Genomic DNA, 22,724 nt, shown 5'->3' on the forward strand with positions numbered 1-22,724 from the left:
AGGCTTGACCTGTCTGCTAGCCCTTTGGACAGGATACAAGAATAGCCAGGCAAATCTAACTTGCTATTTGTGGGCATTTACAATATATAAAATTAGGATTGTGTTGCATTGCCAGTTTATCCAGTTAGGGGAGCTGCAAATTAGCAGTTCTAGATACTCCTAAAATTATAGTGGAGTTAACTGTTATGGCTTTTTCCCTAATTTGGTGCCCCCTTGGTTTCTAAAATAAGGGGATACTGAAAAGCTGATCTGACTGGAATTGTTACCTGGTAGTTTTTTTTCCTAACCTTGCTAGAATTTCACCTGCAGCCCCTTCTTCCCACCTGATGTGCTGGTGGCTATTCAAGTAACACAGGAAATTATGGTGTGACTGAGTACAGGTTTAGATTCATTTGCACTGGTCTGTATGAGGGAGTTAAATGCAAGATTAGCTCATGTCTCCAGGAAGCTGGAGCCTTTGTAAATAGTGTCTCTAAATGTACAATATACACTGGAAGGCTATGTGTGTGTGTGTGTGTGTGTGTCTGTGCACACCCCCCCCCCCCCCCCCCCCACACACACACACACACACACCCACACCCCCAGCGCTTCTATATAGGATTTCAATTTCCACCTAGCTCCATGTCATAAAAAACAAGCTAGGCCTGTCCTGACTTATTGCATGCATGGAGTTGTAGTTCTTAGGAAACTCAGTGGGGCAAACTGGAGCTACTTATCCGTGGCGTCAGGTGCAACCCCTAAATCTATAGCCATGTTCATGCCTCAGTTATTTCTAGGGGACCATTTTTGAAGGTCCGCAGGTACTTTTAAAACCACTTTGAAGGTCCATACTTGCCTGGATATCTTCCCTTTGAAATGTGGCTTCAGCAAAGCCGGCAGGTAGTGTTGTGCCGTAAGACTTTTCACCTGCTTTACCTGTGCGCAAAGTCTGATTAGAGATTTGAGCATCAAATCCCTGCTTGTAGTCTCAGCCCACCCCCCTCCTGACTCTGTTCTGGCAGTGCTCTTGGGGGTTTTTTTTTCCTCCTAACTCCTAGTAGGCACGCAGTGACTTCCCTTGAGAAGCATTCTTCATCCCGCTTCCTTGTTAGATTACGAAAGGATGGAATATCTGGGCCACTTATTGACTGCTTTTTAAAGTGTAAAAGCCTGAGTGGGGAGTGTGTGAGGCAGTGGCACTAGCAGAGCGAGGCAGGTGTCCTGGGCACAGCGCTGCAGCTGAAAGCCACACTTTTACTCTCTTTAACCAGATTAAAATTAATCCTAAACAGAAGGCATCTTTGATTTAAAAGCCCCACACACACACAGAGCCTTCCAGTGTATATTGTACATTTACTCCTAAATCTTTGATTTAAAAGCCCCATTGCTCATGTGCCCTTCTGCTTCAGAACTGATCTCTGTCTTCCTACCATCACCTAAGAAAATCATCGCAGCTACTTCCTGCATCATCCCAAGATGGGGGCAGCCCAGCTTTTCAAGTTTTCTTTTTGGGCACCTGAAGATGAGATGGACGACGACGCTCTTTAATTCTATTTATACAAAATGTATTATGCTGAAGTATTTTTTGGCATGTGAAAATGAAAATATATGATTTTAAGCCCAAAAGACGCCAACCCTTCTCTGATCAAGAATTCCAACCTTTAAACAATGCTCCCCCCCCCCAGTCTACCCAGTAAGTAGTGGGAGGGGGTTACACTAAAAGCCCCCCCCCCCCCCCCACCTGTTGACTTTCCAAAATCGTTACTGCATATAATTAACACTGAGACGTCGGACTCTGTTCTATTGTACAGAGCTTGGGGGGGGGCAGGGGAAAAGGATCGCCGGCTGACCCATTTTGGACTTCAGACTCCGGCCAGCCCGGGACCTCATATGGCTTCTGAATTTGCATCACAAGAAACAGACCTGATGGCGGAACACAGAAAACGCATGAGCACAGCACACCAGAAAGCAGGCCCAGAACATCACGTACGACCTGAATGGGAGAACACATTCTATACACACACAAACGACAAAGGACAGACGGAAAACATAGATCCCCCCTCTTTAGTGTAAGAGGCATGCTTACTAGTAACGCAGATCAAAGGCTGCTTGAATGAAGCCACCCACGTCTCTGGGTTTCTTGTTTACAATTTGTTTCGTTAGCTCAATTCTCGCTCGCTCGCACGCACACTCTTAATCCACCCACCCAGTTCTTATTGACTAAAAGACTTTCATACCACATAGAAAATTGGTCTGCAGGTGCTGCATCTTCTAAAGAAAGCTAAATGCCCGGGGTAGACATGATGCCCGCTGGTTAAGCAGGTAACGCACGCTTCCTGGGCAAATTTGTGTAAGGCCCTGCACCTGCCGAATGAAAACTGATCCACACATGAGCTCGGTCACGCTCTAACATGCTGCTCTGTACATAGTGGCTATCTCCATGCACTATTTACATGATTAAGTTCATTTTTTTATATATATATTTATACATATATATATATATATATGCTGTATTTATATGTAAAACTACATATACACACATCATCATCAGACTGGAATCAAATGAGATTCAGATGGCTTGCCTTTCTTTATTAAAAAAAAAAAAAAAAAAAAATGCAGTGTCTACATTTAAAAATATTGCAGTTTGAAAATACCTCCTATAAAGCATCTGGGGACATAAGGGCATTGGCCATTGTTGAGGTGAAAGTGTTTTTGTTCAAATAACAGGAGATGAAATATTTCAGCTTACTTAGGCACTAGGCCACCTTAAAAATGATTCTCCCTCAACAGTGCTGTATGCCCCTCTGAATGTAGGAGGAAAAATCTTTTTTAAAATTAAAATAATTTTCAATATGTGACACCCAAACACCCCCCCCCCCGTGTCCTGGTATCTGGCTGCGCTCGAACTCTCCCCTCCTGAGCCTATCAGTGCCAGCAGCAAGGGCATGTGCCTTTCCGATAGGCTCAGAAGCTGCCAGGCCACTCCCCTCCTGAGCCTATCAGAGTGCATCAGTTGGAGCTCAAATTCCGATAGAGAGACTTCCCAAGCCTGTCCTGGTGACCCCCCACATCCAATCGGGTTTTCAGGATATTCACAAGGAATATGCACGAGATAAATGAGCATATATTTCAGATGCATGTGTACATTTATCTCGTGCATATTCCTTGTGGGGAGCCTGAAAACCCGAGTGGATGTGGGGTCACCAGGTTGCGGGAGATTGGAGCTCCACGGAAGAGGGAGCAAGCATTTGCTCGGCCCATGGCAAATCCAAACTATGCAGAAAGTAACAATTACGTGTTTTCTGTGTCTTTGGGGGGGATGTATAGTGTTATGTGCCCCTAGGAGGGCTTTTCGGTTCATAGTACATCTTTAAATAACAGCCCTCTGTGGAGGAAGTAGTGTGTCCCGAGCCAAGGGCCAGGACTGGAAGGTGACGAACCAGGAGACCAGGGTTCGAGTCCCACTGTCACTCCTTGTGACCTTGGGCAAGTCACTTTACCCTCCATTGCCTCAGGTACAAAACTTAGATTGGAAGCCCTCTGGGGATAGGGAAATACCTCCAGTACCTGAATGTAAACCGGTGTGATATCTCAGATCGAATGTCGGTATATAAAAAATAATAAATAAAACAAATTTTTTATTCATTGTTCATTTGCTACAGAAACTTAATATTAAAACAAAAGGTATTGCCTGGTTTTTACATTTTATAGCATATTAAAGGGAATAAGTCAACCTCATACGCTCAGGCATGGGTAGGCATGCACAACTAAGGCTGAAGAGCCCTGAAATATACATGTCCTCGGAAGAAAAAGGAGATTTAAAATGAAAAAAAAAAAGTTGTTCCTCTAAAATCTGGCTTGTAAGAGCTGTGCAGGGGAACAAATGTTCCCTTGGCCCTGAGTCAAGGCTCAGATTTTGAAGAAAATGAATAGGATTTATTTTCCCTCACCTAAAGGTGTGGGGCACTTCCTTCTGAAGTGAGCCTTCTACTACAGCGGGCTGCATACACCAGCTGTGGTGCCCATCAGTGGGTGCAACCATGCGGCAGCCTGGCGGAAAGCTGAGGTCAGCACATGCCATACACACCCGCCAACCCTGCATGGGGATTAACCCTGCACCTCTTGTATCTGATTGGGTCAGAGCTCAGAGTCTTCTCCTGTGGTGCAATAGCAATTTCTACCTCTAGGGAGCTTGCTGCACACTTAGTGTTCCCACGGAAGGGTCCCTACCAGGCCAAGCTCTGCAGTTCATATTAGGAGGGGCTTACGGATGTAATTTTCCATAGGATTTAAGCACGTAAATCACCTTTTGAAAATCAGCAGGGGGGGGGGGGGGGAATGTGTGAGGGGGAGTACGTGCAAAACACTTTCTTGCACACTTTTCCCTGCACTTGTGATAGGTGTTTTGACTTTCGAGGGGGGGGGGGGGTGGAGTTGAGGCAGGGAGAAGCGCATATTTTTTTTTGATTTTCAGAATTGTGTGTGTAAACGTGCATGCAGAAAGTTGCGCCCGTCCATGCACGTGCCAGCACAATTGCAGACCTTTCCAAGCAGACTTGGGCACCTGTTTCCATTTTGAAAATTGTGGCTAAAGCCTGTGCTTACTGAGTACCCACAGACTTTAACCCTGCATGAGCTGTTGAAAGTTACCCTCTACATAGGCAGTGTATCACCCACAAATGAGGTATGTGCAGACTGCCTCATTGGTAAGAGGAGGAGCTGCAGCTTTAAGGTTAACCCTGAATTCTGCCTCAGCTTTTGCCCCCAGGTACTTCTGACCTGGATTTCCCTATCCCTACTGAAGCACAGCTGTTACTGGCCTTCCCTTGCTCTTAACCTTTGGCCATGAAGACCTGGTCTGGAACATCCCCTTCCCAGGCATGGAAGGCTTTAAAATGAAAGGTAAGCCCCCAGCTGCAGCTTCTAGCTCTGTATATAAGAGCACAAGCTGGAAGGTCCTGCCCAGGGTCACGTTTTATGGAGAGGAAGAAGGCAAGGTCCATACTCTTTTTGAGGTCTTAGGTTACGCTACAATCGCTTAACCACAGAAGGCTGTGATTTTGGCCACAGCATTGTTTTAGAAATTATCTCTTAACATATGCATGTGGCATAGTTTCCACTGGTGGCACTGGGACAATGGAAACTGGGCTTCAGCTGTTGCTGCATGTGTGCAATGACTTAAACTGAGTCGCCGCCATCCCAGTATCACATGTGCAAAAAAAGAAGTGTCTCTATATCTATCTATCCATCTGTAGCTAACAGATACTGCTCTGGGCAGTCTGTAAACATTTTTAATAAATGCAGTTTCCAAAATCTCAGCCTCATGTGCTCATTTATAGTGTATGATTAAATATCAATGGCAGGAGCCTTCCTGCAAGGGAGTCCTTTTCGTGCAGAGTTCTCAGAAGGCAGGTGAAAGGGTTTGTCTAGGCTGGGTGCCAGGTGTTTTTGTAAGTACCGTTGCGAGTGTGAGTATTTACACAGCTGGCTCCTCAGCTGTACTAGGTACGCAGTGGCCACAGAGCAGTCCGTTGGATGCCTCGGGTTCCCTTCAACAGAGGGACAAGGAGAGACTGCAGCCTCTGCCTGAAGGGCCCCGGATGGGATAACCCAGGATGGCGCTGGAGCCCATCTTGTGAACGTGCAGGCTTCAAACAACATAAACGTCGTGCCATCTTTTCACCTGGGTTTGCCTTGCACAAATGTCTTTCTCCCTGCTGTATTCCAATGGAGTAGATGAACAGGTTTGTCAGGAAGAAGGGGGCAGAGGAGAAATGAGCATTGCATTCACTCAGAAATTGGATTTGAGGCTCCACTAAAGGATGGTTGAACTTCATAGAATTATTTTGACCCTGCGTGGTTATCTGTCTCCATCGTTTTTGTGCGTTCTGCTGCTTGTCGAGCAGCTAGGACCAGCACGCGGAGGATGAACATTAGAAAACTAATACAGTGGTCAAAATGCTATGGAGCTGGGGAATTTGAGCAGTAAAAAAAAAAATGCAGCACAACACTTTGTGGTGCGAGGACCCACCAGTTCCCATGCTGTGCTCTTTAAAAATCACAGCACCTTGAAGGGCCATGTTTAAATTATTGTAGTGGTCTGTCTCGCTTCTTTTTTTTTTTTAAGACCATGTGTGTGAAGTCCAGAGAACCAGACAGCTGGGCTGGCTCTAGTCTTCCATGCAGATTAGTTGCAAGAATTTGCTTTATTTGTAAAATCTGGTCCAAGATAAACCAGTCTTAACGTGATAGATCTTAGATTGGTCAAAGGCCATTAATAAAGCAAGTCTGATCTTGTTTTGTTTTTTTGAGTTCCCAGTAAACATAATGAGTAAAGTTCAGTTCAGACTTTGTTTACAGCTCTGCATACTCCGTTTGGGTTAGATCTTTGCTTTCCAGACCAGTTAAAATGTCTGCAAGGGGGCGAGGAGGGATCTACTTTTGGACTAGGCATAGCCTGAGAGGCTCAATCCCTCTTGCGATGGTTTGTCCAACTCTCCTGTACCTCTTAAACGGCTCACAAACCGGACAGTGTACAAACTTTTAAAATATTTCACAGTTTGAAATTTTATAAAAGACTTTTTTTTTTTTAAAGGAGGGGGGAGTGGTCCTGCTATTTTGTTTCTCTAGGGGGAAGTATAGCTGCACCATAAAATCAGCTACAAAAATGATTTTAGCAGGTGTGGATTTAGCAGACTCTTGCCTTTGTTGGTGTTTAAATATGAGAGGAAGGTCAGTGCATGGTTATGGATTCAACTCTTAGGGAAAAAATGTCTTTTATTTGGCTTCATTATCTGTATTTTTGAATTACAAATTAACCCAAGGCAGGGTACAATACATTTGCCCCAATTGCTTATTACCAAGTGTAGCCTGTTCCCATCTACATGGCAGAAGCTGTAAACGTGCTTCTTAACCTTTATTCTGGGAGCTGGAGGCATTTTAATGTGGTGGAGCGATGAGTCTGACCATGGCTAATATTCTAGGGCTTGTACTAGTTAAGTCATGCACAGAAAAAAATAGAACTCTATGGCAGATAAGAACCATAACGTCCTATCCAGTCTGCCCAAATATTGACCTCCTGTTTCAGTTGATCCCCAGTTGACGGCTGGCTTTCCTTTCACTTCTTAACAACCAGGAGGCCACATGGCTAGCAGCTGCCACAGACACCTCTGCCATTTACACTTCCTCTCTCCTGCTGCGGGTTCAGTGGCATCACCTTTCTCCAAGCCGAAATGAAGGTACTGAGAAAACGTATGTGTTCCCACTCCCCTCTTATACAGCCTCTTCAATCTACTGCTCTGGAAACGGACTCACGCCTGCATTCTCCCATCAACCGTGGCACAGGCTTTCATGGTTTCCCACTTCATGCCAGTGCGTTTTGTTTTATGTATGTATTCCCCTGACGGCCTGGGGAGGGAATGAGGGCAGATCTGATTTTGTGCCATGAAGTGACGAATCTTGGCCATGTGAGAGCTTTTGGCTATGCAGCCATGGCAGGGAGGACATTCCCTGGCCATCCGTGCCACTGTGGGAAGATGATATCCTCAGCATTTGCAACTTATTCTGCAGAGGCGAGAGCCCCCAGCAGCTTGGGAGGTAGCTTGCATCGAAAAAACAAAATGAATGGCCGCTGCTGTCAGGGCGATTTATGTTGTACTGCAGCAGAAGAGCACGTTGACGCCGACCAGCCCTCTTTCACAACAGGGAGAGCTACCACACAGGCCGGCTTTGCCGCTGCTAGCTCAAAATGGATGCTCCCTAGGAGCAAAATGGAGCCCCTCTGCAAGGCAGGCTCGCTCACTGCCTGCCAACAGCTAAAGCATGTTGTCTGGATGGCAGTGGGGAGCTTATGCACCTGGCTGGAAAACAATGCCACCTTGAATGCTGCAGATGGAAAGGTCAAGTCAACCAGAATATAAGGGTTGGCTTGTTTGCTTTTTAAGAGGAGCTAGAGGCAGATGTGAGATACAGTACTGGCCTTTTCCAGAAATGCCCACAACCTTTTCATAAAGGAGACAGATTCAGTCCCACTGCATGATGGAAGCAGCACCCATCGTGCAGTGGGGACCACTCCACCACTCTTCTTCACCAGCTCCTACAACAGCCACAGCGAGCCATTTGAGGGAGGTAAAGAAATAATAATTTAAGCACTTTTTTTGTTGGTTTTTTTAAGCAGGTGCTTCTGTTTATAGTCACATTTCAAATGCTGCTATGTAGGAAACTAACATTTGTGGCAGGAAAAAGGCCCATGCCATGAACCTTCTATTGGAATACAAATATAGATTTTTCTTTTTAAAGAAACAGGATTAATTAGAAAATAGCCAGTCTTTTTTTTTTTTTTTTTTTTTAAACCAGCATGTGGGATGGTCATTCCTGTTACAGGATAGTTCAGCAGGGAGCACTCTAGGGCTCTCCCTTCTTTTGATAAGGAGGAGGGGAACTTCTCCTCCTCATTAATGCTCCCATTAACATAGCTCCGTACTTGGAACATTACCACAGACAGTGTAATATCTTAAAGGACTGAGGGTTTTCAGGTTGCAATGAATCTTTTCTTTTAGACGGCTGTTGTACAAGGTGTCAGAGACCGTTCCCTAGGGCCTCTGCTGTCTTTTCTACAGTAGGTATTCCCTGCTGTATGATAGAGATGTGCATTTGTTGCTCCATTTGTTTCATTCATTGTGGCATTACGCATATACCTCATGGGTTTATAGTACACGCGTAAACCAGATGAAACGCACATAACTTGTTAATAAACATACGCACATACGATCTGTTTTACGCGCACACTATAAATCCACAAGCTATAACAAAGGGAGCAATGAATGCACATCCCTATTCTGTGGGGCCTTAACTGATACCATATCAAAAGCTACTTTTGCTGAAGTTGTACTATGAGATGCCACCTGTTGTCCTCCCAGTCTTGACTCACAAGGAGAAGATAATGAACTAAGAGTAAACTTTGGTCATTTCAACAGTTAAAAAAATAAATCAAAATAAAGTCTACTTTTATCAAAAGCTTGCCAGCTGTAGATGCTGATGCAGGAGTAGAAGGGCATCACTGATATGAAACGAACGGATTTAGGAGGCATTATACACCACCTTCATGGAGCAAGAAAGAGACTCTATTAGCAGTTTGGAGTGCATAAACCTTTGGGTATAAAATAAGATGTTCCTTTGTCCTATGATGAGTTTGGGCTGCTCTCCTGCCCAGAAACCATTCTAGCTAAACAGTTTCCTTAGTACAATTACTCTATAGCTTTTACTGTTTGTGGCTTATTGTACAGGTAATTCTTAGCACAACTTACCAAACCCTGGTGGTCAGCAGAAGAGGAATCGTCAGATGAAGAACCTACTCAACATGGAGGGAGGGGGTTTTGGATGAGCACTGGACTTGTTTCTCCTGTAGCCTCAGTTCTGGAAGCTCCATAAATTCCAAAGCAAGTTCGGTATCTGATCAACCCCCAAGATCAACCTTTCTGAATCTCTTCAACAGAGTTTTCAGAGGTCAACAGTCCAGGCAGCAAGAAGTGCTGCCATTTTTTATTTTTTGCAGATTACTTGACACGCTCAAGTAATCCAAGGAAGAACCTTGCTTTAGAGCAAAACTATTGCATGGAAAACAGTATAACATGCAGGAAAGCCAAGTCTACTTTTGAAGGATGAGATGGGTAATGATGCTTATACCTTACTTCAATAGCTTCCCCTGAGGTTCTCTCGCAATTGTCCCCCCAAATTCTCTCCAAAGCCATCAAAGGATATTTCAAATAAAAAACAAATTGCATAACTGAGGTATTGATAGCTCTGGGTCACTTAAATGTTTATCAAGTTATGCTGCATTATGACGTGGCTTTATTTTTTACTTCCTAGAGCTAGGTCCACCTCTTCTTCTGGCTTCAGAGGGTGCCACTGAGCGATGGGCCGCCTGGGATTGGCCAGCATGTCCGACCAGTGCCGAAGCTCTGTTCCGGTGGCATTGCAACCCACAAAGATCTTTCCGATGGCCTCATTCTTGCCCAATTTGTCATAATCCAGGACCGTGATGACCACTTGTACTTTCTGTGGACAGAAACAGGTGAATTAATAATATCCGCTAGCCACAGCCTTGATGGATTTCACTCTTATTCCCTCTACATGTTCACAAGTGGGAGAATCATTGGATCATTTTGGATTAAAGTTAATTTTCAAATGCTAATTTTCACTGTTCTGCTCTTTTAATAGCCAACTCCAGATCATGAGATATCTTGTCCATGCCTCAATCTGCAATTCCCTGTTAATGCAGGCTGATGCTGGTTAAGTTGAAAAATGCATCAGCATGGGGGTTTAAAATACAAAGCTCACTAATATCTCATGGTAACAGGAAGTTAAGTAGACAACATTGCCTTCAGTCCCTCATCTCATCTTGAGTTCTTCCATCCTTTATGATGCATCTCCTTCCAGGACCCAGCTTCCTCTTCCTCCTCCTGTCTATGTCCCCAAAATTTGCAAAAACAATACCGCTAAAAGTTTATTTTCTCTACTTAACCTTTCACCTTTCTCTTACACTGCCTTGAATTTATATATTGTCTTGCCAACCCATTAACAGAAATAATTGACACTAATTTCTCAATCCCAGTGTTCTAGTAGTGGTACATTAGTTTTGTACTAAAAGCAGTTGAAGAAGACAGTATCTCTAATTTTATATATTTAGAGGTGGAAGGCTCTGTGTTCCTCCCAGTGTCTACCATTAATAGTTTTACTGGTTTGCATAGTAATGATTGTTGGTCTCTGCCTCCATAAGAACAGAGATCCTGACCCCTTTCTGTAAAAACCATCCTTGTTCGCTCTAGACCTGGTTGCTCTCTGCTGTCCCCTACCAGAGCTCCCACACCAGTTCATTAGGAGGTAGCTGGCTTAGTCCCATTAGTTCTACCAGCATGTCACTAGTAAAAAGAAAATCCCGAATAGTGCGTAGTGAAAAGCAGCACAAACTGGAGGGTAGGTCTGGCCCTGGTTATCCTGGACTGGGCATTAGGTTTGGTATCAGTGCGTAGGGAGGGGAGATGATAGTCACTGCACACAGGGCAGCCTGAGCCTGCAGAAGGTGGGTGCTTAAGGAAGCCCTGCCCGGTTCTAACGTAAGACAGAGTAGCAGCAAGTGAACCTGAATCTGCTCAAAAGGAATCTCAAAGCTGAAGGACTCATTGAAGTAGGGGTTCAGCGTCTTCTTCTTCACCGTGGTCTTCTTCTTCTTCAGCCTCTTCCCATTTTGCATCAGGTGGATCTTCACATAGGGATCTGCAGGGAGAGACCAAACGACTCATGAGAATTATTCCTGGCAAAGAAGCACAGACTTTATCAATACCAGTTCTGACCTGATTTGACCTTCACAGCAGGGATATTGCAAAGTAGATGTGACTTAAGGGATTTCAACCAAATTCCATCCACTCTATACAAGTGTGGCAGTGCAAGTACTGGAGAAATCCACCTTTCTCCAACTACCTAATCCATGCAAAAGTAGGAAAAACCTCCACTATGCAGCTAGAGCCGTTTTTGAGGCATAGTGGGGAAAAAAAATCCTTCCAGACTCCACCCATCCTCACTTCTTTCCCTTCCATTATTATATCATCCTCTCCCTCCTCCTCCTCCTCTCAGAAAATTCATCCAGTTCTCTTTGATAGTCTTGATTGGCTAAATGCCAGATAAGTTTGCTCCTCTTTGAGAGGAGGGCCTGCTTCGCTGCCTATAATGAAGTCTGTTTTCCCCCTAACATGGTGAAAGATCATGTACCAAACACCTGGAGCTTCTTTCTTGGGGACAGGTATCCAAAGATGAACCTCCTGAGAAATCTGTGCCTTTGTGAAGTCAAATTTTTAAAAACCACCATTTGTACATTCAGAGAGAGACTCACATAGGCCTAGTCATGTGCAAGAGCTTTACTGGTTCCTCAGGTATTTTTTTTAATAACATAATATTGACGGCAGAAAAAGACTAAATAGTCCATCCAGTCTGCCCTGCAAGTTTCTTACGGCAGTAACTACCTCTCCACGCAAATTCCCTGCATGTTTTCGTTAAGGGTAGCAACTGCTGCTCCGTACAGGTTACTCCCATGCGTTCGGTTTAAGGGTAGTAATATTAACAATGAAAACCAAGCACTGTAAAACCCACATCATGATCCACCCTCCCCCACCATCGAGATGGTATCTCATTTGAAGTTCGTCTTTTGTACTCAGCTTCATTTCTGAGCTCCCAGCTGTAATGGACCCCCTATATCTCTGAGTTAAAACACTATGAGCCTTCATATGCAGTTTCCTGGCTGTGAGGTGGAGGTTGTTTGACATTTTAGCCTCTAAGCCATCAGAGAAAAGAGCCTTTAGCTGAGAGGCACAGTCCGCAGCTCCCTCTTGGGCCAGATGTCACTGATGGCTGGTTTTCCTCCTTCCCAGGAATTGTGGATGCTGCCCACCCAGCATTTCCAGCTCAAATAAAGGGGAGCAGGGTCTACACCCTGAGCTCAGCTCTCCAGGCATGACATCGGTCTGGTTCCCTGAAGGCTATTTCCCTACTGGGAGACAAACTTGACTGTAAAGAAAGCAAGGTGTACATCTCTCTTAAATCATCCCTAGCGAACTGCCAGAGAGACAGACAAAAAGAGTTGAACACGGTGAATGTCAGGCTGTTTTTAAGGGAAACTAATTGTTTTAGTCAGCCGGCTAACAGTTACTAGTCATTACAGTGTAAAGCAACCTTGTAAAATGGCCAAAAAAATCAGATCAGCACCACATCCGTTCTGTGTCATGACAGTCATGGGGTCATAATGGCTTCTAGGGGCTCATAAGAACATAAGAACATAAGAAATTGCCATGCTGGGTCAGACCAAGGGTCCATCAAGCCCAGCATCCTGTTTCCAACAGAGGCCAAAAACATCATAATAGCTAAAAAAAAAAAAAAAAATTTGACAGAAAAATGAGAAATGAAATATGAACCGTGAAACTGAGGCATGGGTCACAGACCTTTCCACGCTTGCTGTTTTTAAAAGTTGTGTAGCAACAATGACTTAGATTTATATATTTTTAGATATTTATCATGGGTTTATAATTTTTTCTCTCTTGCTTAGTTCTCTCAGATCTTGGTCTTTTCCCATTCGTGTAGGTTATGCTAATTTTATTAATTTAAAACAAAAAAAACCCCATATCAAGCAAGGTGACAAGAAATAACTGTGCCCAGAACTAAGTTCATGTTGATGAAAAACAGTTGTGAATGCACTCACGTGTGTGAAATTGCTGAAATGAGTGCTTAATGACCTCACAATATGTTTCCCCTATACTCAAAAGGTGAAACATGATGTCCAACAGAACAGCAAAACAAAAATAAAAAAGTTGTGTGCAAACAAACAAAATAGAGTATCTGTCTTCAAAACTAAACCAGCGGCTTTTGGTTCTGAACTCTTCTGTCTTACGTACAGTACTGGCCGGTCTCCACTGCGCCACCAGGTGGTAGAAGACTGCACTGCTCTTACCGGACAGTCCTCCAACGTCCATCTTTTTCAGGTTTTTCGCCTCCAGGATGCACACGGTAAGCTTCCCTGCAGTGGGGACATAGCGTAGGGAAATGCAGATGTCTCCCAACTTCTCCGGCTGTGGCAGAGGCAAAAAAGGGAGAAGAGTGTCATTAATTGTAAGTGCATAGTCATACTTTGTTTTTTAATCTCTTTTTAAGAATCAAAGAGCACGGTGTAGACAAAAACTTATTAGTAACACAGCAATGACAGTAGAAAAAGACCAAAAGGTTCATCCAGTCCACCCAGTAAGCTTCCATAGGAAGCAACTGCCACTCCATGCTGGATACCCCCATGTTTCTCTTAAGAGTAGTGATTGCTGCTCTGTGCAGTTATCATAAGTTTTAGGATAACCCAAAAAATTTCAGCGAGCAACTTTTTTTTTTTTTTTTACTGGTTGATGAGCTTTCTTGAAAATTCAGACAGTGCTCCTTGATGTGTGTTGATTATGGACTTTGCCATAGAAGCAGTCTTGTGCTTTTTCCCCTTATGCCTGAGTATTAGTACCCCAGACCGTAGATGAGAATTCATTTATGATGATATTTCAAGAGTAATTCTCCCTCCATCAGGTCAGTGCAGAATGAGCTAAGGATGATCGTGTCTGAATACAAATAGATTCAAGGCTGGGGGTGGCTTACAGGAATGACGGCTACTACCCTTTTTCAATAAACATCTACATGGTTAATGCGACTCCAACATTGCTCTATGCTTCAACGGCAAGAGGAAATGTGGAGAAAAGGATCTGCATTCACAAATAAGCATGGGAGTAGCTTGCTTGTTAGGGCAGTTACTACCCCAAACCAAATTAGCCTAACATGTGGAAAGATCATGTACCAAACACCTGGAGCTTCTTTCTTGGGGACAGGTATCCAAATCACTTTCAATGCATATCCAAGCAGCTCTCTGCTTTAATGGCAGGGGGGAATGAAGAAAAGAGGATTCATATTCAATCAACCAACAAGGACTAAATTGCACAAGCTGGAAAAACAAATAAGCATGGGAGTAGCTTGCTTGTTACGAGGTTACTACCCTGAACCATTGTCTGAAATAGTCTTGCCAATATAATGCTGAAAAGCCACAGCCATGGCACTGATCAGTGTCAGCATTGCCTTGATGGTGCCTCAGATAAATTTTCCTACTTTCTTTGTTGTTATAGCCTTTACTCTGTTAGTATTTGGAGGGAGAAGGGGGTACACGGAAGAGACTAACAAACTTAGTTGTTCCTTTACTTGTTGTAGGATCCTTGGGTAGATGCCTGAGGGTTGGGAGCATAATTCTAGAGATTTCTAGCTGTCTGTAGGGTTGGTAGAACGATTCAGTACCTCCCCAACACATTCACACACACCAGCATATAGGGTATGAAGGTTTCTACATTCAAGCATGGTCTTCCTCTCATGTTTCTTACCTCCTCCTTTTCTGCACTCTGAAGGTCTCGCCACTCTTCAATTGGCTGTCCCAGGTCCACTGTGTTCATGGGCACCTTGACCTCTCCGATGATATCATGCTTGGAGAAGCGGTCAAAATCATAGATGGACATGCACAAGGTTTTTCCTCCCAGCTCCTGGTAGGGAATCTGTCAGCAAAGAGGCAGATAAAAAGGGTCATCATTAATCTCAAATCCTAGGACAAAGTCAAGGAAACCAAATATAATAATTATTTTACAAAGGAGGTTATAATTGCTTTAATGAAATGAAAACAGTTGTTGGTTTGATTGTCAGAGAACTGTGAATTGGTTGAAATGTGAGGCATGAATCTTGTAGAAACACTGTTTCACAAACCTGACTCTTTAAAAGAAGCAAAAATGATTAAAAAGACCATAAGAAATACCTAACAAGATGCCTTTATGGGGGTTATTCGTGGAACAGTTGCAGGCATGCCATGGAAATTCCATAAATCAGGACTGTTCTGTGGAACGTGGATCCTGGAAATAATTCATTATTGACTTACAGCTGAAATAGAACCACGGTCTCAAAACCGCCACGCTTCTGAAGCTGCCACTGCAAGCTTGTTACCTTGAAGGTGAAGGTCTCATTGAAGACTGGATTGAGGGTTTTTCTGTGAACTTTAGTTTCAAACTTCTTCTTCTTGTCTGGCAGAAAGAACACTTTGACATAGGGGTCAGAGGTGCCACCCATGTCAAGGGCAGGGAGCTCGGCTGCTTGAATCACGCCAACTTGCATCTGGTAAGGGGACAAAAAAGATTTTCTTCATCACAGAGCCTCATGCAATTAGTTCAAAAACAGACAAGGAAATTCTGCACTCACCGAATAAAAGGGTGTGAATTACGAGGTAATACTCCATGGTACGGTCAGTATTTTGGCTTACGGACCGCGCGTTGAGGGATTTTAAAGCAGAATCAAATTTGTAACTTCCAGCATACCCAACCACCCCAAGGGTATTAATAGTAAGAATGGGGCTTGGCTTACCTTGGATGAGATGTTGTCTTTCTCTCCACCTTCCAGGGCAAACTTAAAGCCTAGCCTTTCAGATTAACCTATCCTGAATCTCAAGCATCTATTCCGATCTTCACATAAGCTTTGAACTTATTCTAACTCCTGTGTGCAGTAGGCTGCTGTGCAGTGTTCAGAGTGCCGCAAAAGAACATCTTAAAGTGAAATAACATGGGAAGCTGAACAGTCCCTATTCTCGATTTCGAGAGCCAAGGCAAATGGACTTAAAACAATTTTTTGTGAAGGTTGTAACTTCTGAAAACCAGCCTTTGAGTTGTGAGAAGAAACCAGGCCCTTGCTTTCTCATCAGTATGGCTTCCTTTCCCAAGCTGAAGCAGGAGAAAAATTAATCCCCTTGCCTTTCTCCTATGTCTGCTGAGGCTGCCAAAGCATGTGTGTCTTCATGCTGCACATATGGATTTCTGGAGGAGTACTCTTACTGACAAAGAAGTCTCTCCTCGTTAGTTTTAACTTAGAGCTCAAAGTGGACTTTATAATTTAGCATTAGAAACACAGTCAAGTTAGGATAATCTGCTCTTCTCATGCTCCTTGCCTAAAAGCCCCTCCACCTTGTACTGAAATAGGATGCCTAGCAATAACAGCTATTATTTGGTAAGAAACAAACTGGCCAATTTACAAGGCCATGATAACCATGCATTGTATGCATCCCATACAAAGTTTTGTACACAGAAGCATGAGAAAACTATTGCATCTGCAAAAGGGATAATGGAACTAAGCAAAGAAAGGATATATAGCCGAGAAAAGATGGGCATGCTGCTACGTCTGGCTGAGCAAAGACAAGAGAACCCTAGTCTCAGCAAATGCAGTGCTGTATATAACTATCCATGCATGACCTTCTTATTTTTACCACCAAAGGGTATAACTTGCCAGATATAACCAAGAGCTGTCTTCATCGCAGCAAGAGACCAAAGACCACCAAAGAGTCATTCCCGGTTTTTGGCCAAGGCTAGAGATTAGCTGAGTAGGTGGGAAAATGTTTATCTTAGGGACCCTTAACTGTGCTGCACAGGAACACAGGTTTAAGGTGGAGCAATCTATCTAGTTGGGTTTATAGATATTGAAAGTAACATGCACATCCCTATTATCTGATGGGGCTTGCACTGGTATGGTAAGAAAGGTGCATTTCTAATACCCAACTAGTCATCTTTGTTGTTTGCTTAGTATACTTTCCCACAGGCTGTAGGTCCCTGAGATCCATCCTGTTTTCTGTCACACCCTTACATCCTTAGGGTGGCAGCAGCAGCAGCTTCCAGCTTTGCTTCACAGTTCAGTCAGTACAAAGAAGAGCATTTCACTTGGGCTGCTATTCTAAAACTGGAAACCACAGGAGGAAAGCTGTAGGCAGGCACACCTGAGACACACGGCTGCCCAGGATGAAGGTAGTCTTTCAAAGGTTTGCCTCCTTGCCAGACATCTTCTCTAACACAGACATTGATGCACCCATAAGAAGTCTTTCCAGTGCCCCATTGTCATGATCATCTTACATCTTTCTGAAAGGACCTGTTCTAGCTCCTTCCCATTCATTCCAGTACTCTAATTACCTGATTATTCTGGAAATCGTAGTCCAAGGAGAACTGCAGCTTCCCCAGATTCTCCTCCTCTTTCTCTTCTTCTTTCTCTTCTCCCTCAGTCAATCCCGTCTCTGCGTCGTCATCGTCGTCCTGTTTGTTCTGAAGGTAGAAAGCAGGGCACGCAAGATTAGACTTGGCGTTTTCACGCCATGACACAGTAGAGTAAGCATCACTCTCTCCTTCTCCAGGGAGACAAGGTTACTGCTTGACCCCATGAAATGATTCATCCAAACTAACTAACGTCAATATGTTACCATTATGAGTCATTGAAGGTGTCTCTTTCACCGGGACTTCTGCATGTAAAATGCTGTTTTAAGTGCAGAACTGACCTTTTACAAAATTGTCTGCCTGATATGTGGGTGAACTTACACATGTATGGCGTGTCCACACATAACATTTACCTGGTCTGAGTGGAGGCGTTCCTGAGTACGGATTTGGGGAGGGGTTTTGATTTATGCACATACTTTATAAAATTCTGCGGTATGCATGCAACATTTCAGGCATCATTTGTACACTGTAAACAGCAGGTGTAACTTGGGCAGGGTGCTTTGATGGGATAATTTTGAAAGAGGATTTATGCATGCAAGTCCGCTTGAATACTGGAGTAACTTGTGTGCCATTTTGCCAATTTCCTTATGCTGACCCTCTGAAAAAAGCAAAGTAAGTTATCTTTTTGAGACAAATGTTGGTAGCCTTTACTATATTCTGGTCATAAAATGTACTACACTACTGCAGGTGTAATGACTACTACTAATATTACAAAATTTGCTTATATTTTGGTGTTACACTCAGCAAAACTCCATCATAGTTACGGAGCTGCTTCATTTGGAAGAATGGAGATCTATCAAGTCCAATCTTGTAATTGTAGGGGCCATATTGGATTCTCCACTAAATGTCATCTCCTTTATATAGAACGAAATAAAAAGAGCATTCAGATTACTCTAAACATTTCTTCCCAAACTAAATCGTGCAGTTAAGGACCTTCATAACACCCGTGTCATGGAAATGTTCCTCTGCTCTCGAACCGCTTTCAAACGGGTCATGTGTAACCTCCGTGTCGCACTGGCAATTGTTTCTTATATCTTGCAAATAAAAACGATAGAAGCGTGAAGTATGAAATTCAATAAAAGAAATTACTTGCCTTTGAAGTAATGACTGACATATAGGCCGATACAGTACAGTGCACTCCGGTGGAGCGCACTGTTAGCCCACGTTTGGATGCGCGTTTGACGCGTTAGCTTTACCCCTTATTCAGTAAGGGGTAATAGCGCATCAAAAACGTGCGTCCAACCCCCCAAAACTAATAGCGCCTGCAACATGCAAATGCATGTTGATGGCCCTATTAGTTATTTCCGCGCGATACAGAAAGTAAAATGGGCAGCCAAGCCGCACATTTTACTTTCAGAAATTAGCGCCTACCCAAAGGCTGGCGCTAATTTCTGCCGGCGCTGGGGAAGTGTACAGAACAGCAGAAAAAAACTGCTTTTCTGTACACCCTCCGACTTAATATCATAGCGAAGACGGACGCTCAATTATGCCGGCGTCCGTTTTCCAAACCCATAGCTGTTAGCGGGCTCGAGAACAGGCGCCGGCAAAATTGAGCGTCGGCTGTCAAACCCGCTGACAGCCGCCGCTCCTGTCAAAAAGGAGGCGCTAGGGACACACTGGTGTCCCTAGGGCCTCTTTTTACCGCGGGCCCTCATTAGCATATTCTTTCCTCCTGAATCGCGCGCACAGGAGAGTGGCCTGTGCACTCGCCCGTGACTTTTACTGTATCGACCTGAAAGTTCTAAGTTTCGAGGGGCTCTGCTTCAGGGGCTGGGCTGCAGGCTCAACCTTCGTGTTCACTTTTCTCTTTCGCTTTCATCATCAGATCATGGATTTCTTCTTTGCTTAGCGAAAGAGAAAAGTGAACACGAAGGCTGAGCCTGCAGCCCAGCCACTGAAGCAGAGCCCCTCGAAACTTGGAACTATGTCAGGCATCACTTCAAAGGGAAATAATTCCTTTTATTGAATTTCATACTTCACGGTACTATCATTTTTATTCGTGCGACACGGAGGTTATACATGCCCAGTTTGAAAGCGGTTCGAGAGCAGAGAACATTTCCATGACACGGGTGTTATGAAGGTCCTTACCTGCACGATTTAGTTTGGGAAGAAATGATTAGAGTAATTTAAATGCTCTTTTTATTTCATTCTAATATTGGTGCATTCAAAACTCAACTCTTGTTTTTCATGTAATTCTCCTTTATACAAGTCATTTTTCTGTGACAGAGGGAGTTGTTATGGTCAGCGTGTAAGAGCAACCCTTTGGAAGGGGGCCAGAATGGATTCTGCTCTCAGCAGTGTAAAGATCCTCTAGACTTGTCTAGGAGTCGAACTGTGATGGAGTGGTGAGGAGAAAAATCAGTCTCCCTCCTTCCCTCTTGTGGGAATGTACAGAGGCTCTTGTATGTTGGAAAGTAGTTGCAGACCTGCATCAGGGGTCTGTAGGCAGTTTCCATACAAATGGAAATCTGAAGCTTTCCATTCCTATATATATATATATATATTTTTTTTTTTTTAAATTTAAGGTCCTAAGGTTGCAGACCAGGCGTCGATAACTCTCTCTTATGAGGATTTTTGCTTGGTCCAATCTCTGAACGCAACTGAATTCTGTTTTTGGATGGTTAGAAGGGATATGAAACTCTATATAACAGTTGGCTGCTAGATTCTTCAAAGAAGAAAGATTGTTCAGTCTGGCTCTTTAGTAGTGTTGCCAACTGGTTGATCAATCCTGGTTTTACCCCATTGCATGCTGGGACTTATAATAATGTACCTATTGCATTCCCTGAGAAAATCAAGACTATAAATACCTGCATGCAGAGGAGTAAAACCAGGACTGGATCCACCTGTCCTGAAAATCTGGAGCAAGTTGGCAACCCTACTCTTCAGTTGGTATGAGCTGGTGCTAGAACGGTGCTTTGCTACTGAAGAGAAAAGAAGTTTGTACCCACATGGTAATCCAGTTAAAGGAAAAGGAGAAGAAACTATCCTTCATAAAAGCAGAGCAGAGGCATTGGATTTCATGTAACAAAAGGTGTGCAAGGAGATGTAGGAAATCCCCAAGCTTGTTTCATTTGGGGATCCTGTGTGTAACTTGCAATTTTATAAATGAAAGATGAAGATTAATCTCCAAGAAAATGTGCAGTTTTAACAGATTGCGAGTAAAGATTTAAGTTAGAATGCCATCCAGAGTAAGGAGAGTGATTTATTAGCGTCCAAGTGTGTGAATTCCAAGGGTCTAGAAGTGAATCTTCCCCTGTACTTGGGAGTGGATCTGTACCTGCAACCCTTCTTTACAGGGAGGAAATGGGAGAGGGACTACATTGTCTACTAGGACAGTGACTCTACTTGTTAATCAACAGAAAGGCCCCTAGCTTTTACTGAGCTAACAGAAGGTCTTCTTTTGGCCAACTGGTAAAAGGTGCCTCTGTTGGACGTTAAGGTACCATGCTCTAGTTCTCAGCTACAGTGTTTATATTTGGGGTCTAGTCAAGGTTCTGCTCATCTGCTGCACCATACCATTAGGCCACTGGCCAAAGGAAGAGCTTTTCAGGATTACACTTGTACTCATGCATCTTAAAAGGATTCTATAGTTCCTGTTCAACAGTTGACAGGCTCTTCAATTCAACCGTAAACATGCCCGGAATGGTCAAAACTTTGAACATTGATATCTCCATGCATCTGTAGCCCCTCCCACCTCCCACACGGCAGATACAGAAAAGAACATTCCAAGGGACCTACCATGAGTTGGCCATCCAGGTTAGTCAGAGAACACGGACACAGAACAACAACAGAAAGGCAAGGAGAGCACAGAGAAGGAAGAGAAGGGAATTATAGGGACACACAAAAACTCACAGCCAATAAACACACAATGTTCTTGAGAAACGACAGACTCCACCCTCCTGCAGGCACTGTGGTTGGCCAAACCGCATCACTGCTATTGAGTTGTAAATGCCTAACGTGGCTGTATAGAAGGATGACCAATAGGAAGGGAACGTTACTGAGCTGCAGCTGCTCCATTTCCACAATCAGGAACAGGGATTTATAAAAGTCTGCTCACTTGTTGCATTTATTTTCTTGCTTGCATTATTTATAGTTTGTAAACACACGAGACAGCCAGTGTAACAAAACGGCTGTCAAGAGCCTCCACTTGCAGGCAGAAACCGGAGAAGTATGACCTGCGGTTATTGCCTCACTTGCTGCAGAATGTGTTACAAAGAGTGGGTCTGGTAAGGAGGGTGTAAAAGACATTTCTTATACTTTTGTATTAACCAGCATTCTATCGCATTGTAACAGCAGTTATAAGTGTCAACCAGTTGTACGCTTTGGACTGTTGCCAGTTACAGCTAGGCATGTCACTTCTTGTGTTTGTTCAGCAATTGCTAACTTCTTCATTTTGTCCATTCTCTCCCTCTTACAATTTCCCAAATTTTTCTGTATTCTTGAAAAAAATTACAGAATCCCACTACAGGAAGAGCTTCCAAGCATCTGTATTTTCTGTGACGGGAATGTCACTTCCTGCTATCAGTTGTTACCTAGGAACATCTCTACCTTTTCCCTAGCATAGATTTAAAAAAAAATGATCTTAGGTCAATTTGTAGCTCTGGGATTTATGAGAACAGTGTTAAATGTGAATGTTAATGGTTCCAGGTAATTTCTGGCACATCTGTAATGCTACAGTTCTGATCGTTTGTAGGACTCTGGATTACTGCAGAATCCAGGAAACAACTTATAGAAAAAAATACGTTACAGTGCATTCATAATTAAATTACTTGCAGCAGTTCTTGGTATAATTTGTTTTTCTTAACTGTTGTAGTTCTCTGAAAAACCTTCACACCATTGCCCACAAAGCCCAGTCAGCGTCTGCCGTTTCTCTAAACGCTGAAAAGAGAGCGTGGAAGTACACAGGGGGAAAAAAAAAAAAAGGGACACAAGGTTTCTCTCCCTCCCTTCCTCCCCCCACAGCAAATACATAATATACATTACAGCACATTTATTGAAATAATAAGACACACAAAACCCACCTTCACCTTGCAGGGCAAAGTATTCAACAAACCATGAGAATGTTTGAGTTTGGCAAATCCAAATGGATGACAAAATCAAGAAACATGTGTGAAATAATGA

The 22,724-nt window shown here is 43.5% G+C and overlaps 1 protein-coding gene across 1 annotated transcript in view; it reads right to left on the reverse strand.

Moving 5' to 3' along the window:
* Positions 1-8,306: 8,306 nt before the first annotated feature.
* SYT2 (synaptotagmin 2) overlaps positions 8,307-22,724 on the reverse strand; it is a 134,566-nt gene continuing 120,148 nt past the window's right edge. The window contains exons 5-10 of the mRNA XM_029573789.1: positions 17,526-17,654; positions 15,526-15,693; positions 14,919-15,086; positions 13,475-13,592; positions 11,120-11,253; positions 8,307-10,035 (exon numbers count right to left, since the gene is read on the reverse strand). Of these exons, the coding sequence (XP_029429649.1) occupies positions 9,829-10,035; positions 11,120-11,253; positions 13,475-13,592; positions 14,919-15,086; positions 15,526-15,693; positions 17,526-17,654 (924 nt within the window). The 3' untranslated portion in view covers positions 8,307-9,828. The remainder of the gene's footprint in view (positions 10,036-11,119; positions 11,254-13,474; positions 13,593-14,918; positions 15,087-15,525; positions 15,694-17,525; positions 17,655-22,724) is intronic.

The sequence above is a fragment of the Rhinatrema bivittatum genome, chromosome 12 (genome assembly GCF_901001135.1).
Source record: "Rhinatrema bivittatum chromosome 12, aRhiBiv1.1, whole genome shotgun sequence".
Lineage (NCBI taxonomy): Eukaryota > Metazoa > Chordata > Amphibia > Gymnophiona > Rhinatrematidae > Rhinatrema > Rhinatrema bivittatum.